This window comes from Schistocerca nitens, chromosome 4 (assembly GCF_023898315.1).
Source record: "Schistocerca nitens isolate TAMUIC-IGC-003100 chromosome 4, iqSchNite1.1, whole genome shotgun sequence".
NCBI classification, from domain to species: Eukaryota; Metazoa; Arthropoda; class Insecta; order Orthoptera; family Acrididae; genus Schistocerca; species Schistocerca nitens.
Window position 1 is genome coordinate 429,822,334 of NC_064617.1, and position 21,894 is coordinate 429,844,227.

The window sequence follows — 21,894 nt, forward strand, 5'->3', positions numbered from 1 at the left end:
TACGGATATTTCACGCATATGTCTAGCGAGTATCGCCCTACAGTTTCAGTTTCACGCAACTTAATGTTTATGACGTCATATCTCGTGAACTGTTCTACAATGATATATTTTTATAGGTACATTCAGTGGCATATGGGGATACCGTCTGCGAAATATGTTTCGAATAGAGTCAGTAGTAAAGAAATAATAAATTAAAACGTTATGCATGATGCTGCAGTTTTTCATGCATCTCACTTTTTATGACCTCAGATCTCCTGAACTGTCTATCGTAAAATGATATACTTCTCTAGGTACATTTAGTGGTATCTTTGGATGCTGGTTGCGAAATGTGAATAGAGTTAGTAGCAAAAGAGTGATACACCAAAATATCATGCATTATGTGGTAATTTGGTGTCCTATCTCTGAACGATGTGTCGTACAATGACATATTTTGTAGGTGCATTCAGCGGCAAATGTGGATACTGTCTGCGAAAAGTGTTGCGAACAGAATTAGTAGCAAGAAAGTGATAAGTTTGAACGTCTTCCGTGATTCGGTAGTTTCTCGCGAATTCAGTGTTTATGACGTCGCATCTTCTGATCTAAGTGTCGTACAATGATGTAATTTTTCGGTACAATCAGTGATATATGTGAATAATATGTGCCATATATGTCGCGAATACATTTGGTAGTAAAGAAGTAACAAACTGAAACATCTTACTTCATGTTGCAGTTTTACTACATGAACAGCAAAAATGTAGTAGAGACAAACTTTCATCATTTTGTGGGAGTCGTCAGCGAGAAAAAGTTTCGCGAAGGTTTGTTGCACGTCTCTAACTGCTGTCTCTCAAATGGTGGGTAATTGAACTATAGGTATTTTCATGTCGTGGGCTACAATGCTTTTTGCATCCAGACCCCTTTGATAGGTGGGTGGTTCTTACTCCCACAGTGATTCTTTCCAAACAGTAAATGATATGTTTAACAATTCAGGTAGTCTGGTTGAAATCGCTTCTGTGGTTTAGGAGGAGATGTGGACATATAGACATACACGTACATATATACTTACATCCATTTCTACAATTTTTAAAGATTACTAAGGGGATTATGAATTATATGGTGTTCCATTTGTTGTGATTTTGATGGTCTATGTCGTATCCACTAGGCCCCATGGAGCTCTTCTGTAGTTACGTTTTAGAGCTATCGTGTTGGCTGGTTCAAATGGCTCTGAGCACTATGCGACTTAACTTCTGAGGTCATCAGTCGCCTAGAACTTAGAACTAATTAAACCTAACTAACCTAAGGACATCACACACATCCATGCCCGAGGCAGGATTCGAACTTGCGACCGTAGCGGTCGCTCGGCTCCAGACTGTAGCGCTTAGAACCGCACGGCCACTCCGGCCGGCCTATCGTGTTGTTTTCTTGAATAAGAATCATACATTATTTCTATATGTCTTTAGTTATTTTTTGTCCCGAAACCATTCATAATTTTCCACGCTTTATTGGTCAGCTCCCATGTTCCCTTTTACGTTCTATATAATGTCATAACTGACTTGAGGACTCTTAAATGAAGACGTTCTGTCTTCAGTGATATCGTTAATTATACCAACTGCTATCGGCAGATTCTACAGCTGTTCCTTTGGTTACAAATTACAGCAACAATAATGTACATCTGAGGTGTTCAGAGCTTCGAGACAGGTGCTCATCTTAAATATGTTGAGAGGACTAAAATGATTTATGCTTCTTGTTAGCATGTCTTCGCTTATACAACGTGGAATTTTTATCTACTGTGCGCAGGCTTACTGTAAGTGAGGATGCTATATATTTCCGCGTAGTTTTAGTAAGCCCTGAATACTTTGGATGTTACTTTGTATTGCTTAAACATTTTCAGTATCCTCTATATATTACACATTCTCGAGGTACTGTTGGTTGGAATGCCGGCCAAGACACTGTAGAAATAATGTTTTAATCTTTAATCGAAATTTTTTATTTTGCCTTTTGGTTAGCGGTTTCCGTACACAGTACCATCTTTAGGTGACGCTATGATCAAAGAACTGCAGTTCATAGAACAAAAGCGCAAGAAAAATTAACAAAATATTTTTCTCTATAATGGCATACGTATGGTATAAAGTGTAGCTTTAAAATGTATAGGAAGTTCCGTACCCCTGGCACGCAGTTATCAAGCTCGCGTCCCAAGTAAGGGTGTCAAATGCGAAAAGCAAAGGTAAATTTTGAGCTTTAAATAGATGTAAACTGCGTCGGGTAATCATTAAAGTGCTCTGCTGGTACAGCGTTTCATTTTTTACTACTTCAAAAACATATTCTATGCCATTTGACTCTTTAAATGGCTAAAAAGAAAAGAAAATGAAACTGTAAACAGGGGCCCTTCTAATCGCAATTAGCCGCAATTTGTATCTGTTGAAAGCTCAAAATTGACCTTTACTTCTAGTATTTGACACTTCTTCTTGGGGAGCAAGCGTGACAACTGCGTGAGAGGATTAAGGGGCTACCTAGACATTTTAAGGTTACCTAATATGATGCCTATACAGAAAGTAGATTAACTTTTCTCCAGCAGCAACGCATGACAGGGATAAGGCGGTCATATTTTTGTCTGAGTGTTTGTCCGTTCAGTCGTCATTCAGTTGTGCCAGACTGAAGTTCTTGTCGTTTCCAGTTATTTCACAAGCAATGTTTTAAATGTGTGTCACAACTGAAAATCATGCGATCATACGAATTTGGAATGACCGCGGTCATTAATGAGGTTTTTTTTTTAACAAAAACTATAAACCGACTGAAATTTACCGTCAGCAGTGTGAAGTGTACGGAGAGTACGTAATTACTGAAGGTGGAGTGCATCAGCTGTGTACTACTTGTATCAGGATGGCTCCCCAGAGCTTTCGGTGTGTCTTGGTGTTGTTCCTATCACAGCAATTGCCCGTCAACCCCTGACAAGATTGTTCGGAGACGGGTTCATCACATGCACATCTCGCTCGATAGCGTTCTACATTTGTTAAATGGGATTGAAGTACTTGACTTAGGACGAATAGTGTTTCCCGCAAACAATTTTAACAATGTTCCGGAGTGACGAAGTACTGCACCGTATTGCTAAAGGCGTACTAGCTGACCTCGTACGTGACTGCACTGTTTCTTTATCCTTCTGCATGCAGTGAGTGACAACGACTGATTAGGGTCACCGTTTAATCCCATGCAAATATACTCCACACAAGAGTAACTACAGCACCTAGTTGAATGATCACCTGTTGACAGGGGCATGCATTGCACGCACGTATACCACTATGCACCATCCTCCATTTTGTTTCTGCCACACTGTAGCGTTGAATGTAATGGAAAGCTAGAAAGATTTCAAATTTCGTGGAGTGGTTATAAGTCGCTATACGTCTGCCATGTCCGAGGCAAACTGAACTGCCATATTTTCTGCGGTAAAAGACGTCAGCACATTGACGCACATTGACGGATCCTGACTCACGTCAATATTTATCAGTCAGTCGTTATTTAAATCGCTGAACTGCAAGTAGATACATTTTTTTGGGGTGTGTGACATACTGGTTCACACCCTTTACCCCAGAAACCATGACAGTTCAGTTTACCTCAAACATGGCAGACGTGTAGCTACTCTACGAAATTTAAACTCTTTGATGTAATAAGAACATGTGGAAAGTGTTCTCTGCAAGTCTGTGAACTGTGGTCGACAAAACATAGTTACTGACAGCAATAAATAAATGTGTATTCACCACAGGAAGACAGTAATTTCCAATGATCGGAGTAGGTCACAACACGTAACAAGACAGAATACAACTTCATTCGTGTGGGCATATTGTCCGTAGTTGCTTTAGAATTATTCAGAGTATTGTAATTCCATTTTCGCAAATACAAGAAAATGTGTGTTTTTGTTACCAAATGCTACCTTCGTTTTATTGAAGTAAAACGTCATCGGTGGTCTGTAAAGAAAGGTATTTAAATTTGTCTCGCTTCTATATTGTTACAGATGTTGATTCTTACATGAGATATTCCATGCCTCACGTCAGGAAACGCTCTGTGCACATCTCTTGGCTATTTATTCATTTTACGCCCTGTTGTTTCGGGTTCAATTCCACACTGCTTTGTAGAACAACATGGGTTTGATCCTAAACATAGAACAGTGTAGTCCTCCTACTGTTTATTTGTATCTTTCTGCCTAAACATACACTCCTGGAAATGGAAAAAAGAACACATTGACACCGGTGTGTCAGACCCACCATACTTGCTCCGGACACTGCGAGAGGGCTGTACAAGCAATGATCACACGCACGGCACAGCGGACACACCAGGACCCGCGGTGTTGGCCGTCGAATGGCGCTAGCTGCGCAGCATTTGTGCACCGCCGCCGTCAGTGTCAGCCAGTTTGCCGTGGCATACGAAGCTCCATCGCAGTCTTTAACACTGGTAGCATGCCGCGACAGCGTGGACGTGAACCGTATGTGCAGTTGACGGACTTTGAGCGAGGGCGTATAGTGGGCATGCGGGAGGCCGGGTGGACGTACCGCCGAATTGCTCAACACGTGGGGCGTGAGGTCTCCACAGTACATCGATGTTGTCGCCAGTGGTCGGCGGAAGGTGCACGTGCCCGTCGACCTGGGACCGGACCGCAGCGACGCACGGATGCACGCCAAGACCGTAGGATCCTACGCAGTGCCGTAGGGGACCGCACCGCCACTTCCCAGCAAATTAGGGACACTGTTGCTCCTGGGGTATCGGCGAGGACCATTCGCAACCGTCTCCATGAAGCTGGGCTACGGTCCCGCACACCGTTAGGCCGTCTTCCGCTCACGCCCCAACATCGTGCAGCCCGCCTCCAGTGGTGTCGCGACAGGCGTGAATGGAGGGACGAATGGAGACGTGTCGTCTTCAGCGATGAGAGTCGCTTCTGCCTTGGTGCCAATGATGGTCGTATGCGTGTTTGGCGCCGTGCAGGTGAGCGCCACAATCAGGACTGCATACGACCGAGGCACACAGGGCCAACACCCGGCATCATGGTGTGGGGAGCGATCTCCTACACTGGCCGTACACCACTGGTGATCGTCGAGGGGACACTGAATAGTGCACGGTACATCCAAACCGTCATCGAACCCATCGTTCTACCATTCCTAGACCGGCAAGGGAACTTGCTGTTCCAACAGGACAGTGCACGTGCGCATGTATCCCGTGCCACCCAACGTGCTCTAGAAGGTGTAAGTCAACTACCCTGGCCAGCAAGATCTCCGGATCTGTCCCCCATTGAGCATGTTTGGGACTGGATGAAGCGTCGTCTCACGCGGTCTGCACGTCCAGCACGAACGCTGGTCCAACTGAGGCGCCAGGTGGAAATGGCATGCAAGCCGTTCCACAGGACTACATCCAGCATCTCTACGATCGTCTCCATGGGAGAATAGCAGCCTGTATTGCTGCGAAAGGTGGATATACACTGTACTAGTGCCGACATTGTGCATGCTCCGTTGCCTGTGTCTATGTGCCTGTGGTTCTGTCAGTATGATCATGTGATGTATCTGACCCCAGAAATGTGTCAATAAAGTTTCCCCTTCCTGGGACAATGAATTCACGGTGTTCTTATTTCAATTTCCAGGAGTGTATATCGTGTGTTTTGCTTTTTCGTTGATCTGAAGCTGCTCTTTTTTTATTTCCTTTTCCTTTAGTCATTACTCCATTCAGTTACGGTACTACGTACTTATTAAACGTGTACGACAAAAGGAGGAGTAGTGATGGAACTGAAAATCTAAATGGTGGGTGGGTGGCGGGGAAGAAGGGTTGGGGCACGAGTTGGCGGCAAAGACGAGTGAGCAGTTAGTGCAAAGTAATGGGGTAGAGAGTGAATTGAATGAAAGGGAGGAGGCGTCTATCTTTACCGTTTTTGGTGATGTTCATTTTTTTTTCCTACGATGCTTGGTCTGTGATACTCCTGTTTAAGATGATCTGGGAATATTGAGTGGTTTGTATTGTACTTCCGTGCCCTCATGTGCTCTTTATATCTTGTTTCAGATGTTCTGCCAGTCATCTCAGTAATAAGAAAATAGCGTGCGATGACCTATCTCAATAAATTCACATACACAATAGGTTATTTCTTCAACAAACGGGATATAAGCATTGCCTGCAAAACAAATAACTCAGTGCATAAACACATGTGGCTCTGAGCACTATGGGACTTAACATCTATGGTCATCAGTCCCCTAGAACTTAGAACTAATTAAACCTAACTAACCTAAGGACAGCACACAACACCCAGCCATCACGAGGCAGAGAAAATCCCTGGCCCCGCCGGGAATCGAACCCGGGAACCCGGGCGTGGGAAGCGAGAACGCTACCGCACGACCACGAGATGCGGGCTACACATGTGTAAAGTAAAATCAAAACCAGAGTAATACCAACAATCTAGTACCTAACAGCTCAGTTACACAGACTGTGAGACGTGTGCACACTGGCATGACTGGCATGAAGTTTGGCACAAGATATAAAGAGCAAATCAGTACAGACCATTCAACATTCGCAGAACACCTTAAAAACGGATACTATAGATCAAGTGCTACAGAAAAATGTTTGAATGTTATAAAAACCACTAAAGACAGACACCTTCACCCTTTCAAAGGAAAAAATTATAAAAAAGCATTTACAGACAGTTAAAAGCTACTCAGTGACCAAACTAATATAATGAACCGGAAACTAAAAAATAATTGAAAGAATGACTTAATAAGAAAAAATAAAAAGATACCTTCCATTTTCTCTCCTTCACCCTCTATCACTGTATCTCCACCTCCACATTCCCATTTATTTCAGTTCTTGCTCCTCACCATTTCCTTACAAGTTATTCGCCATGCCACTACTTTACACTCACTGTTTACCTATCTCCGCCTCCACCCCTCCCCCCTCCCCACTTCCCCCCTTCCTACCCACCTATTTACTATTTGAATTTTCAGCTCCATCACTACTCCTCTATTTCTCTTACACATTGCATAAATATGTAAAAGTATATTTAAAATAAATAACACACATGTAATAAACTGAAGGAAAAGAAAAAGAAGAAAAGTTTCCGATCAAAGCAAAACTAATGGAATAGTTGCTAGCACACGATAAACATTTAGCCACAAAGTTAAAAATAAATAATAGTAGGGCTAGATTGTGTTGTTCTTAAATTGTGTTCCGCTTAACACAAAAATATGTACAGTACTACAAACCACGACGGAGTTAGGTCAGAATCAACAGAGCCAAATTTAGAAACAACACAAAAACTTGAAAGCAGACGGCGTTTCCTGATGTGGGCGAAAAACCAGAAGTGAAAAACCTAAGTAAAAATCAACATCTTCTGTAACGAACTGTTTTTCAGTCAAGAAAGAAAGTAAGATGGAAAAAATTTGTTATTAGAGACCAATGATGATGTTTTATTGCAATAAAACGAAACGCATTTAGTGATAAAAAACACGCAGTTTTTCTTGATGCAAAGAGGAATTAAAGTACGGACAATAAGAATACAATTACTTTAAGATCTATGGGTATTTTTGTTTTTCCAATCTTTGCTTGCTTGTGAGGTTATACTTGAAACATTTTGCAGTATTAAACAATTTAAGCAAAGTAACGAAAGAATGTGAATCGTGATTTTTGAAAGACCTGTTCATACATCTGCTACAGTAATTGGTGCAAGTTATTTTGCTCTCAAAAGAATTACGACCAACAGTGAAGCAAGTGTGACGAAGACAATACGCTCGCTCATACTTCTGTAGCGGGCTGTAGGGTGTGGGTGGGAGGATGGATGGCGCGTTAGAGGACCGGTCCGCTCTGTGCCAGCGACGGGAGCTCGTGTTTGGAAGAAAAACGGCGGCGGCCCGCGGCAAACAGAGGGTAGCGCCGCCATCCCTCACTATTAATGGCTGCTCGCGCAAGTTGGCCCGCCTCGGGAGGTATAATCCGTCTGCAATCACACAGATAAGGCGGCCCTTGTAATAACACGGCCGCACGAGGTGGCTGTCCAGCGCCAGCAGTGCTCTGCTCTCAGACCTACTCCGGGCTCTTCATGTCTTGGAACACCACTTGCGAGCCGTGCAGAATTTATGACCGTTCTTGGCAGCTGACAGAACTTCTACAGGTGGGGATGCCGAACGGAAAACAAAGATATGTTGGAATGACCCTGGAAAATGGGAATGCATGTCTTAAACGAACAGCATACACAACTCCAATAGAAACTGTTATAGACCACTGCTCCAATATCTGAATCTTTATTATTCCGATTTGGCGGAAGATGCCATAAAAAAATGCTGAAGCGGTCGTAACAGGTGTGTATAGCCCGTATTAATGTCTAACAGAGGCACACAAGCAACGTAAATGGAAATCTTTGGAAGAAAGGCGAGGCAAAAGTCTCAAAGCTTGTACACACGTAGACTTGTCGTAGTGGTGTTCAGTCGAAAGACTGATTTGACACAACTCTCCACGCTAATCTTCCCTGTGCAAGCCTCTTCCTTTGAACCTACTTACTGCAGTCAAGCCCTATTCTCTCTATTCAGAGTTACTCCTTGCACTTCCCTGCATTACCAAATTGACTATTCCTTGATACCTCGAATCAAATAATAGCATCAATTGCACTTATATTTTCGACTACCAAGGAAACGAAATGAAATGTGCATCTGGCTATGGCCTGTCGTCAGGTAGACTGATCACTTAGTACAAGTCTTCTTAGCTGAAGAAGACTGTTCCTTGATACCTCGAATCAAATAACAGCATCAATTGCACTTATATTTTCGACTACCAAGGAAACGAAATGAAATGTGCATCTGGCTAGGGCCTCTCGTCAGGTAGACTGATCACTTAGTACAAGTCTTCTTAGCTGATGTCACTTCGGAGGCTGGCGTTTCGATGAGGATAAAATGATGAAGACAACACGACACCCAGACCCCGAGGGGAGAAAATATCCATCCCGGCCGGGAATCGAACCCGGGTCCCTCGAATGGCACTCTGCTGCTTTCGTGACTCATTTATGGAGTCGGAAATTAAGGGAACAACCAATTGAAAATGGCTTTGATAGCCGGCAGCAGCCATGTTCGTCGAAAATACAACTGCTCCTGTTACTTGATTCTTGCACCATAATGTCCTAGATGCTGTACAATAAATTCCTTGATGCCTCACAATGTTTCATGTCAAGAGATTGTTCCATTCACTTAAGTTTGTCATAAATTTCTGTTCTACCCAGTTTGATTAAATAAAACTTTATTCGTTATCTGGTACACCCATATAATCTTTAGCATCGCACATCAAAATCTTATATGCTGCACTTTTCTGAAATGACAGTAATATGATATTGACAACTATCAGTCTAGAAACACGTAATTACAACTGAGTGAAACTAATTTTTCCTGCAATACATTTTTCGCCTATAGCACTGGAAGACATCATCAATGGCCTGAAATATTTATGTATTTGTGTAAATACTATTATACTTTACATACTGGACATTGTCCGTTAAGGTTGTAAACAGCTTTTTGACTTTCTGATTTCTATTACGTAACAATATTTTAAATATCTGCTTAGCAGTTTCGTAGATGCTGCTGTACATGTGATCTTGTACCGATTTTTGAGCTGTCCTTCCGGTTATTGCCATTCGAAATTTCATTTGCACAGCACTAGCACTTACCTCATGTAATTTTTGGATGCTACTGACAGCTGTTGAAGGTTATTGCTAACTATTCGACTTTGTGCCTCTGATATTTGTGCCATACGCGCGAGCACTTGTGTTTATGCGCACGTGTGTGTGTGTGTGTGTGAATTTGTATTTTCTTAGTATACTGAAGTGCCTAAACGGGTACTTTTTCCTTTCATTTTTTTATCTTGTCATTTATTACTTTAAGGAGAGATTTTTCTGTTAATATGCATGTGCTCGTTTATCACCCTTCTTTTTGGAATGGTTTTCTGGATACGGCTGTTTTCCTACAACTACGAAATTTGTAAATAGAAATTTAAAGGTATTGTTTGGTCACAGCATATGAGAAAACGCCAGAACTTTTCACCACCTCAGTGTACAATCTGGAGTATTCACTTCAGCTTATTTAGTCCTTTATTTTTAGGTAACTACAGCTGAAGCGGTTTATTAATACCCAAGATGATTTCTCATAGCTGTGGCTGTCCTACCTACAAGGTTGTCTGTCCTCAAGGTACAATGTCCAGTACGTAAGAGAAAATGTATTGACACAAATATTGACATAGTCAGGCCAAGGATGATGCTTATCAAGTGAAAAAAAGGCGAAACGCACATGTCACAAAAATTCGTATCATTCAGCTGTAATTAGACTGATCCAGAGTGATAACAGGCATAAAGATATAGGTTGTAGTTGTTACGCGAAGGTGAAGAAGCTTGCTGAGGATAGACTTATAAATAACTGCATATCACACTTGTGACCCAAATCAACGATAAGAAATGTCATACTAAATCTGACAGACACAGTACACTCTTGTATTGCCCTGCTTACAGAGCTAAGTCCGAAATTAACGCAACTTAGTGCGAATTTGTAAACACGATTTGAAACAAAGCAAGTCGCAGACCTGAGGTAGTCGCGGCGGCACAGGATGAGGTCGGCCTTGGTGTAGAGCGTGGAGCCCACCTCCCCCAGGCGGCAGTCGCAGCAGCCGCACTTGAGGCAGTCCTCGTGCCAGAACAGGTCCAGCGCCTTCAGCAGGTACCTGCAACAACGCAAGAGCCCTCAGGTATACCACATAGCAGGACGCAAAGGCTGGGGCAAACTTATCTTCACGCACTAAGAATGTCTGACTCAGTGACCGAATTGTACAAGCGATATTTGCTTATACATCTGTAAGTCTACATTCATTGCCTGATAAAAAAATGAGGCACCCAGAATGGACGAGGAAGCAAAATGGAACTTCGCAGAATGAGAGCGTATGTGAGGTTATTTCACTGACAGCAAAATCGAGTCAAATTGACAAAATAGTTGGCCGTATGAGCTCGCATATCAGTATGACGTTTCACTGCCACCGACCTTTACGTATGCACTCATTCGCTTGGGAAGGATATCATAAAACCGAGTATTTTCTCCAGAGTCTGGCAGGTGTACAGATGTTGTAACTGGTTTTAGATATCCTGGTTAACGGAACTGGAACAGAGTTCATATCTGAGCTGTTTTCACTTATGGAGAACAGATCTGGCGATCTTACTGGCCACGGCAGTGTCTTATATCGCAGACAGTTCATGAAAACATGTGCCATATGTGTTTGGGCAATGTCCTATTGAAAAACGGCACCATGATGCTGTGGCTGGAGAAGTAACACATAAGGATATAGACGTCCATGACTCACCGTTGTGCCGTCAGCAGTTCCCTCAATCACTACCAGCCATGAACTGAAGTCAGCAAGTCTCTCAAAACATTGGAAATGAAGGATCTCTTTCCAAGTCGCAACTATACTCACCAGCGATGGTCATCTAGTGTAATGCAGAAATCTGATTGATCGCTGAACGCAATGCGACGCCATTCATTAGTGGTCCAAGCTTTCTCGTCTTGGCACTTCCCAAAACTTGACGTGGTTTTAACTGCAGCCCACGTATGGGATGGTAATTTCCCAGTCGCTGCTGCAAGTCTTTGAACAACGGTGCGGGATGACACAGAATGTTGCATGGAGTCCCTTACTTTTTCTCGCATGGCAGATACAGATGTGAAAGGGTTACAGTATAGGTGGTACACAAAACTACGATCATCCTTTGAGGTGGACAGACATGGTCGACCAGAACCTCGATGGCGAACATGCCTGCCCTCACGTTCCTATGCAGTCCAACATGGGGCTACTGTCGCATCAGAATTCCTCACAAATCAGTGTACTGCACGATCTGGCTAGGCGGCCAAATGGCGACCCACAATGACTCCTCTTCCAAGCTCTGTCAGGTGCTGAGAAAGCTCCCTTTCATGAGTATGTGGGATCTTGTGAGTTAACGAGCATTCAAAAAATGGTTCAAATGGCGCTGAGCACTATGGGACTCAACTGCTGTGGTCATAAGTCCCCTAGAACTTAGAACTACTTAAACCTAACTAACCTAAGGACATCTCACACATCCATGCCCGAGGCAGGATTCGAACCTGCGACCGTAGCGGTCGTGCGGTTCCAGACTGTAGCGCCTTTAACCGCTCGGCCACTCCGGCCGGCTAACGAGCATTTCGCTCTCATTTAAGTACATGGCCGAAAGAGTCAGCCCACAGGAACTGTGAAACTAACCATGTCGTCCAGGACAATGTGCCACAAAGAGCGCAGATTCGTCACGAGATGGGGAAGTTCACAGGCGTCTGTTGTGCTGCGGTGTGAGAGTGAGACAGACGAGAACCTACGTCATAGGGAAAACCCGTAGACGGCTTTTCTCGCCAAGGAGACGAAGCAGTGTTAAATATGGTGGACCTAAGACTGGCCATAAAGAGAAACATTTATGGAAATTATTTAGTTCTGTAGTGATTCAGGGAATGAAGAATCAGTAATTTTAATCTACCATCCTTCATAAATTTTCATGGTGATCTCAATAAAACTTGAATATTGATCATATCTATAATAGTTTAGGATTTACTGTTAAAGTGAAATTAACAGGTTTTGTAACAAAGACCTGAATGCTAAAATCTGAACGCTTTGGTCAATCTTAACGATCGACATTTCATATAGAAGCGCATCATTAAAATGACAAATGTTGTAAATATCAACTCTGTAACTTTGTTTAAATCATTTAGTAAATTTAAATTATCAGTAGTTTCAGTTAAGCATCAGATCATAATTTCCTCCACGCAAAACACATCGATCAATGGGCAGCATGACACTTTATTGAAGCATCAAGTAATAGAATATTTGTTGTAAAGCTTAGTACATAATAGTTACTTTTGTTCTTTATTTATTTATAAGAAAGCACATTGTTGCAAGGTTACTAGCCGTGACATTCAAAGTCAAGATGGAAATTGTATTGGTTTTATGTAAAAGAATTTAACATTTGTTATGTAATGGATATTACTGTTACATTAATTAAAACGTGAAATTGGTCAAGCTTTGATTATTTAAATGTGTTAAAATATAAAATAATGGAGAATAAGCTGTAGCCAGTCGGATGGACGGCTTCAGGAAAGGGAACTGCCCTAGTCAGTTGAGAGAGGATGTTCGGCACGCCGGAAAACGTGGCCGGGAACGGGCAAAGAGAGGCAGTTCGGATTGAGACGCGAAAGCGAACGGTCGGTCTTTAGGCAGAGAGGAAGTTAAACGAATTAGAAAAATTCGCGTTGTGTGGTATCGTGGGGCCGGCCGCGGTGGTCTAGCGGTTCTGGGCGCTCAGTCCAGAACCGCGCGACTGCTACGGTCGCAGGTTCGAATCCTGCCTCGGGCATGGATGTGTGTGATGTCCTTAGGTTAGTTAGGTTTAAGTAGTTCTAAGTTCTAGGGGACTGATGACCACAGATGTTAAGTCCCATAGTGCTCAGAGCCATTTGACCATTTTTTTTTAGTATCGTGGGACTTAGTCTCTGAGCGGCGAGCGGCTGCGCGCCTGGTGTGAAGTCTAACTTTTCAAGTAATTAACGAGGTGCAGTACTCGATTTGTAATTCGCGATGAGATTGTGAATGATCGGACTGTGTCAAATGGATATGCGCTCGAGTGAAATAGTAAATCTAAATACGACCACTTTCGCTGTTAGTTTGCTTTCAAATGTTCAAATATGTATGAAATCTTATGGGACTTAACTGCTAAGGTCATCAGTTCTTAAGCTTACACACTACTTAACCTAAATAATCCTAAGGACAAACACACACACGCATGCCCGAAGGAGGACTCGAGCCTCCGCCGGGACCAGCCGCACAGTTTGCTTTCTGAATAAACATTATTCTAACCAAATCGCAACTGCGTGGCCTACATCATTTATGGGTCGTTAATTTAGTTCCCGATATTATTATTACTGTTATTATATGTTGTATTAACTTTGTATTTCGCAAACTTGCCATCAGCCAGATAATTTAATCAAAGGGTCACAAGTGTCTAATTTACGGCGTGTAATGTGACACGTGCGATTCTAACCCAAGACGAGTTTGAGCCAAGACGTTTCGACGAAGAGAAACGGCATGTGAGCCCGAACATCTATGGGATGTTAGCTCTCAATCTCTGCGTCCTTTTCACTCAAGATCTGACGCTGTTTACGTCATTTATATACTCTTCCAGGACTGTCAACAACACGAAGCACGAACAACAATACCGCACTGTTGACCGTTCTATCCACCACAGGGAATTTCTTTTCTAATCATTTACGCACTTTTACGATGGTGTGTACGGTGTGTAAGTGTACGAAGTGACTGACCACAGACCACGTCTTTTTTTGGCAGGCTGTTTTTATTACCGAATAGAATTTTCGTAGTTTTCTATCTACAGCGTTTAGATATTTTGAGAGAAACGTATTTGTGCCATCAGCTGTATTTTGTGTTTTTATTCTCTACCTGGTTCGGTTATAACAACAACCTTCACAAGAGACCCAGCAAAGTCGCCGGATCTCTCCACAGTTGAGTATTACACTGTTTTTCCTTTGTGTAATTGGTCGTAACAACCGAAAGTGGCAGAAAATACATGTAAAATCTTACAGCTGATGGCATATGCTTTTCTAAAAATATAATACTGAAATTTATACAGCGTTTATCCTTAATGTAAAAGCCTCTGAAAGACGCACCACGAATTAAATATCAGAATGGGACAGAAATCAGTAAGTGTGATGAGATCTGTAGGCAAACAAATTACAAACTGAGCAAGTCAGTAACGCATTGGTCCACCTTTGCCCCTTACGTAAGACAGTTATCCGGTTTGGCATTGATTAATACAGTTGTTGGATATCCTCCTGGGAAATATCGTGACAAATTCTGTCCAGTTGGCGCGTTACAGCGTCAAAATGACGAGATGGTTTGAGGGCTTCGCCCACAACACAAACGTTCTCCATTGGGAAGATCCAGCTACCTTGCTGACCAAGGTAGGATTCGCAAGCTCGAAGTAGCAGAAACTCTCAAAGTGTGCAGGTGGGCATTGTCTTGCTGAAATGCAAGCACTGGATGGCTTGCCACCAATGACAACAAAACGGGGCTTAGAATATCGTCGACATACTGCTGTGCTGTAAGAGTGCCGCGAGAGACAACCAAAGGAGTCCTGAATGAGATTTTCAATCTGCAGCGGAGTGTGCGCTGATATGAAACTTCCTGGCAGATTAAAACTGTGTGCCGGACCGAGACTCGAACTCGGGACCTTTGCCTTTCGCGGGCAGGTGCTCTACCAACTAAGCTACCCTAGCACGACTCACGCCCCGTCCTCACAGCTTTACTTCTGCCAGTACCTCGTCTCCTAACTTCCAAACTTTACAGAAGCTGTCATGCGAACCTCATTCTGGAAACATCCCCCAGGCTGTGGCAAAGCCATGTCTCCGCAATATCCTTTCTTTGACGAGTGCTAGTTCTGCATGGTTGTCCCGTTTGGTTGTCATGCGCGGCATCCATACAGCACAGTGGTACGTTAAAGATATTCTGCATCCTATTTTGCTGCCCTTGATGGAAAGCTATCCTGGGCATACATTTCACCGAGACAACGCCTGCCCACACACTGCGAGAGTTTCACACCCTATCTCGGCCAACAAGGTAGTCGAATCTCTCCCCAATTGAGAACTTTTGGAGCATTGTGGATAGGGCCCTCCAACCATATTGCGATTTTGACTATCTTACACGCCAACTGGATAGAATTCGGCACGACGACCCTCAGGAAGACATCTAACAACTCTGCCAATCAATGCCAACCCGAATAACTGTTTACTTAGGTGCTATAGGTAACGTACCCGTTACTGACTTGCTCAATTTGTGAAGCTCTTTCTTTGGATAAATTACACAATTTTTCTGAAATTGTAATCCATTGTTTGGAAGTAAGTGAACATCACACTTATCGATTTCGTTCCCATTTGGATAATTCCTTCGTTGTGGGTCGCTTTTTTGTGTTAGAGTGTATTTCAATAAATCAGTTAAGAAACATAGGACATACAGTGAGCTTCATGGCCCAAATGTCATATCTAGTTGTGTAATCAAGGGACAGCCTCGTGCATCGTGGTTTTAGAAGCTTACCTCTCGGTTATCTTCTTCCCACACCCAGCACACTCCTGTGGGGAGTTGTTCTTCTGCGTCTCCGCCTTTACATCCATCGTCATCATGGATTCTGAAACAAAAGCAAAGAAATCCCTTGACTAACTTTCTTAAACAGATTTTCGATTTAAAATACACTTATAAATTTAGTTTGTATTTCTTTGAAGAAATTAACATCACATGTGATAAGCCGATTGTGACAATAACGTTCTGCATGGTATCTCATATACTGATATCTCGAGATTGGTGCGGTGGACCTAGAAACCTCGATTAACGCATACTGGGCCGACTGTCCAATTCTTGTTCACTACCATGAGTACACCGTATTCTCTCCTTAGTATCTCCTTATTATACGACTGTGCACCATTTCGAGTATCCCAGCACTAAATGTGACATTGCAGCGAAAATCTCGCTGCTCTATACACAAAATTAATAAGTAGGTATTGAATCTTTCAATCATTTGTGGGTCAGTCAGAACTGAACCAAAAAAATGGCAAAATTATCGAATAACTGCAACTGATATTAATTTAAAAGTATAGCACAGAGTCGATAACAGGAATATAACTGAAGCCAGATGACGTAGAATTCCAAGTGCAGTTACCAAAGGGGTACTCTCTCGTTTTTACTGAGCGAAGTGTCGCAGTGGTTAACACTCTCCAATCACGTTGGGAAGGAGCATGATTTAAATCGCCATTCAGCATCCAGGTTTATACTGCCGGTTATTTCCGTAAAACGCGTAAGGTTGTTGTTGGAACCAGCACAGCCGCTTTTCCTACGCCATCCATGTCCGACCTGAGCTTGAGCCTCTATAATGATGTAATTGTTAACATCATACTGTCATAATTTTTGTGCGTTACTATAACTTTCCCTTTATGATTCATTAGAGTGAGACAGAGAAAATGAAGTAAAAATTTAAGCAATATAGAACACTAAGAAATTATAAAAATAATCTTCAGTCGTTTTAGGTTGAAGGTAATATTGCACAGTTTATTGATTTTTGAAAACGTATTCGAAATAACAGTGGTCTAAATCAAACATGATAAAATGGTCTTGACATAAAACAACATGTTTTATTAATGGTGGCCGGTTTCAACCTATACAGATCATCTTCAGACCATAAGGTACCTCTCTCGGTCATCCACGGAGCCAATGAGCGGAGCTGAATTGTCCACTGGAAGCCTCATACGTCACCCCTGTCGGTTTCTATAACTATATAACAATACATTGAGCTACAATAATCGATTGATGAATTATATTCTTTTCATCGTCGTGTATTAACAGGAACAATAAAACACGAAGCATATCCAGTGCTCCAGCAACCATTCGCATGCCACCCTCACCAGCACAGCCTGCTATCACTGTGAAGCAGTGCTACTCAGTCGCTGCTGGGGTATTGCTTATTCTTCGTGTTTTACTGTCCCTATTAATAGATATCGAAAACGAATGTCATACTAGGGTAATTTGGTACCGCCTATCGGACGGGCATGAAAAATTCCACATTAAAAAAATCATTTCATTTTGTAATGGGGAAACAAGCCGACGCTTCCGATTGACAGAGGGCATCACATGAAACACGTTATAGATCCAATGTAGACATCTATTGATGTTTAGTATGTTTAATACTCGAGGGGATTTGGATGTTGTCTGAATGTGATGAAGCCACAAGCTATGGCAATTAAGTTTTCGCTCCAATATCCAAGGCATATTTCCATCAGGAGATACTGAGAAAAGTAGCATTCTGATACTGAAGAAGGACTGAAAAAATAAATGATTTACTATGATTTCGCGCATGGAAAGGAATTTACGAGTATCATGTCAGTTACATTTCTTGTATACGTGAATCTCAGTTGCTGCTGAATAATTGGACTTATACAAACACAATGAATTTAGGAGGTAGTTCTGCAAATTAATTCGATCAATTCCATCACGCATTTAAGCTACTGTTCTGCATCAAAGTATCTCGAAAACGGTGACTCGGACTGCGTGTTGTGTGCGTTGGACACACAATATTGAAATCGTAGGGAAACAGGCGTAATTGCGGATGAGAGAGCAGATATACGAAAAGAGGGTACTGTGAGTCTCTACGAAGGTAATGGAAGGGGCTTGGGGTGGGGATTGGGAGGGTTGGGTAGGGATAGAGAAAACAATGGCTCTGGGCACTATGGGACTTAAGTTCTGAGGTCATCAGTTCCCTAGAACTTAGAACTACTTAAACCTAACTAACATAAGGACATCACACACATCCATGCCCGAGGCAGGATTCGAACCTGCGACCGTAGCGGTCGCGCGGTTCCAGACTGTAGCGCCTAGAACCGCTCGGCCACACCGGCCAGCAGGGATAGAGAGTCTGTAGACTTAACGTGCTGACAAAGCTTTGATAGCGTTGAAATCAAACAACAGATGGCAGTAGTTAAAAATTTAAGTGGAATTTTTAAACGACTGACGTAACTGACAACGAAACTATTATTCAAATAGTGTGCAGAATAGATGAGACTGGAGATGTACCATCGGACTTACCCACCCTCTCTCGGTCGTTTGCGGATAAATCGCACAATTTGGATAATAACCCATATATTCAAGTTGCTGACAGAGAAAGTTGATCTGAAAGATGACAACGAGTTTGATTGTAGGAAAGTAAAGGCACCAGAAAGGTAATTGTGACGTTGCATTTGATAATGGGGACTAGACATAAAAAAACTAAGATATCTTCATAGGGTTTTCTGATCTAGAAAAAAGATTTGATAGTGGAAAGTGGTGCAAGATGTATGAAATCATCATAAAAATTGGTGTAGATTATAGACGAAGACAGTAAATATATGTACGAGAACTAAGAGGAAGCAACCTAGAGAAAAGTGGTTGGATTAAAAAGATAAATGGCAGTTATTTAGCCTTTATTCTCTATTGTTAAAACAGTATATTAAGAGACAATGACGAAAATAAAAGCAAGTTTGAGAAATAATAAAATGTAACGGAAGTGAATGATAAGATTCAGTCATGACATTGCAATTATCTGTGCAATTGAAGAAAAATAATAGAAGCTATTAAAAGGAGTGATCAGTTTACTGAGTACAAATGTTGGTTGAAAGTAAACCGAAGAACGAAGGAAGTATTGAAGAACAACAGAAATGAATTTTGTAACACTTTTATCAAAACTGGGGGCCACATAATATACAAAGTGGAGGAATCCTGCTATCTTGGAAGCAAAATAATTCTTGATGGAGGAAGTGATAAGGGTATGAAAATCAAACTATCAGAGATTACCGTACCTGCGATTCTGAGATGTGAAGCTATTAACGCAATTCGTCTACAATTAGTTACAAAACTTTTTGAATGTTTGTTCTGTACTATAAGAACTATGTGTTAATGTGTATGACCCTAAAGTGCAATTTTTACTTTTCATTTGTGTAACTGTCTTATTTTTTTATGATGAAATCTGACTGCAAAAGGTGAAAGTGAAAGAATCTGCGACATACAATGACTATTCTTGAACTTTTTATGTTAAAGTGTGTCTTGATCTGCCTTCTACAATTGAAGTGATGGTTTCTGGAACATGCGAATAATGTTCTCTATTTTACCTGCATCACTGCAGTGAATTGTGGTTGAGTGCATTATTGTTCACTTTGCTTCTTGCCACCAGCTACTACCGTAAAAAAACTAGTATCAACTGTGAGCCTTGATCAATCATATTCGACACGTCGAGGAACACTGAAATAACTTCTGTACGTGTTTCATTATTTCTACTTGCAATGCTTGTCCCCTACTTATCAATCCTTTGTACGCACTCCCATGAAATCCATACCCAACTCTGCTCTCTTTGCTGCCGTCCGACGCGCAATGAAGTCGCATCCCTTCAGCCAGGAGTCTCTACCGACGTTCCACGCTGTGATCAAGTTTACAGCAAGCAACAAAACATGCGCCTTTCACCTGATCATCATAGAAGCGCAATACTCTTCTGAACAATTCTTTTCTTTATGGTACTTTTACAGTCAACTACATTAAGGGGGCACTGTGATCAGGAGCAGACTATTCATTTAAATAGAAAGAATTTCAATCATCTCTTTATTAGAAACTTGTGAGGATACGGTCACCTTATAGGAAGCAAAGACGGCATTACTCGTTAAAGAAGTCCACAAGTATCAAATATCGGCCTTAATTAGATGATGTATTCTCTGATAACGTACGTCTGTAGTCCAATATTGAGTGGAAGAGAATCATGGGCTTGGGAAAACACAAAAGGAAGAGAATCGGAACGTTTGGGTTATGTTGTTACAGAAGGACGCTAGACAAGAAAGATATGTAGATGTCTTCCGTGGAATCGGCAATGAAAAGAATTTTTAGAAAACCTAAAATAGACGACGTAAAACAGACGACCCCCCCCCCCCCCCCCTGAACCATGGACCTTGCCGTTGGTGGAGATAGCCGTATCGTAGGTGAAACCACAACGGAGGGGTATCTGTTGAGAGGCCAGACAAACGTGTGGTTAATGAAGAGGAGCAGCAGCCTTTTCAGTAGTTGCAGGGGCAACAGTCTGGATGATTGACTGATCTGGTTTTGTAACATAACCAAAACTGCCTTGCTGTGCTGGTACTTCGAACGGCTCAAAGCAAGGAGAAACTACAGCCGTAATTTTTCCCGATGGCATGCAGCTTTACTGTATGGTTAAATGATGATGGCGTCCTCTTGGGTAAAATATTCTGCAGGTAAAATAGTTCCCCATTTGGATGTCCAGGCAGGGACTACTCAGGACGACATCATTATCAGGAGAAACAAAACTGGCGTTCTACGGTTCTGCGTGTGGAATGTCAGATCCCTTAATCGGGCAGGTAGGTTAAAAAAATTTAAAAAGGGAAATGGATAGGTTAAAATTAGATATAATGGGAATTAGTGAATTTCGGTGACAGGAGGAACAAGACCTCTGGTCAGGTGATTACAGGGTTACAAATCCAAAATCAAAATGTGGATAATGCAGGAATAGGTTTAATAATTAATAAAAAAATAAGAGTGCGAGTAAGCTACAGCGAACAGCATACTGAATGCATTATTGTAGCCAAGATAGATACGAAGCCTATGCCTACCACAGTAGTACAAGTATATATGGCAGATGACGAAGAGATTGAAGAAATGTATGACGAGATAAAAGAAATCATTCAGATAGTGAGGGGAGACGAAAATTTAATAGTCAGGGGGATTGGAATTCGATAATAGGAAGAGGAACAGAAGGAAAAGTAGTGGGTGGATATGGAATGGGGGTAAGGAATGAAAATTTTGCACAGAGTATAACTTAATCGTAGCTAACACTTGGTATAAGAATCATGAAAGAAGGTTGTACACGTGGAAGAGGACTGGAGGCACTGGAAGGTTTCAGATAGATTATATAATAGTAAGACAGAGATTTAGGAACCAGGTTTTAAAGTGTAAGACACTTCCAGGGGCAAATGTGGACTCTGACCTATTGGTTATGAACTGTAGAATAAAACTAAAGAAACTACAAAAAGTTAGGAATTTTAGGAGATGGGACCTGGGTGAACTGAGAGAACCAGATGTTGTAGAGAGTTTCAGAAAGAGCATTAGGGAACGATTGACAAGAACCAGAGAAAGAAATACAGCAGAAGAAGAATGGGTAGCATTGAGAGATGAAATAGTGAAGGTAGCAGAGGTAGGTAAAAAGACGGGGGCTAGTAGAAATCCTTGGGTACCATAATAGATATCGAATTTAATTGATGAAAGGAGAAAATATAAAAATGCAGTAAATAAAGCAGGCAAAAA

The 21,894-nt window shown here is 42.0% G+C and overlaps 1 protein-coding gene across 1 annotated transcript in view; it reads right to left on the reverse strand.

Moving 5' to 3' along the window:
• The window catches only part of LOC126253330 (LIM domain only protein 3-like), a gene marked incomplete at its 3' end in the record, with an annotated part of 1,158,153 nt that overhangs the window by 327,377 nt on the left and 808,882 nt on the right, over nt 1–21,894 (reverse strand). The window contains exons 3-4 of the mRNA XM_049954595.1: nt 16,111–16,201; nt 10,549–10,686 (exon numbers count right to left, since the gene is read on the reverse strand). Coding sequence (XP_049810552.1) covers nt 10,549–10,686; nt 16,111–16,196 — 224 coding nt within the window. The remainder of the gene's footprint in view (nt 1–10,548; nt 10,687–16,110; nt 16,202–21,894) is intronic.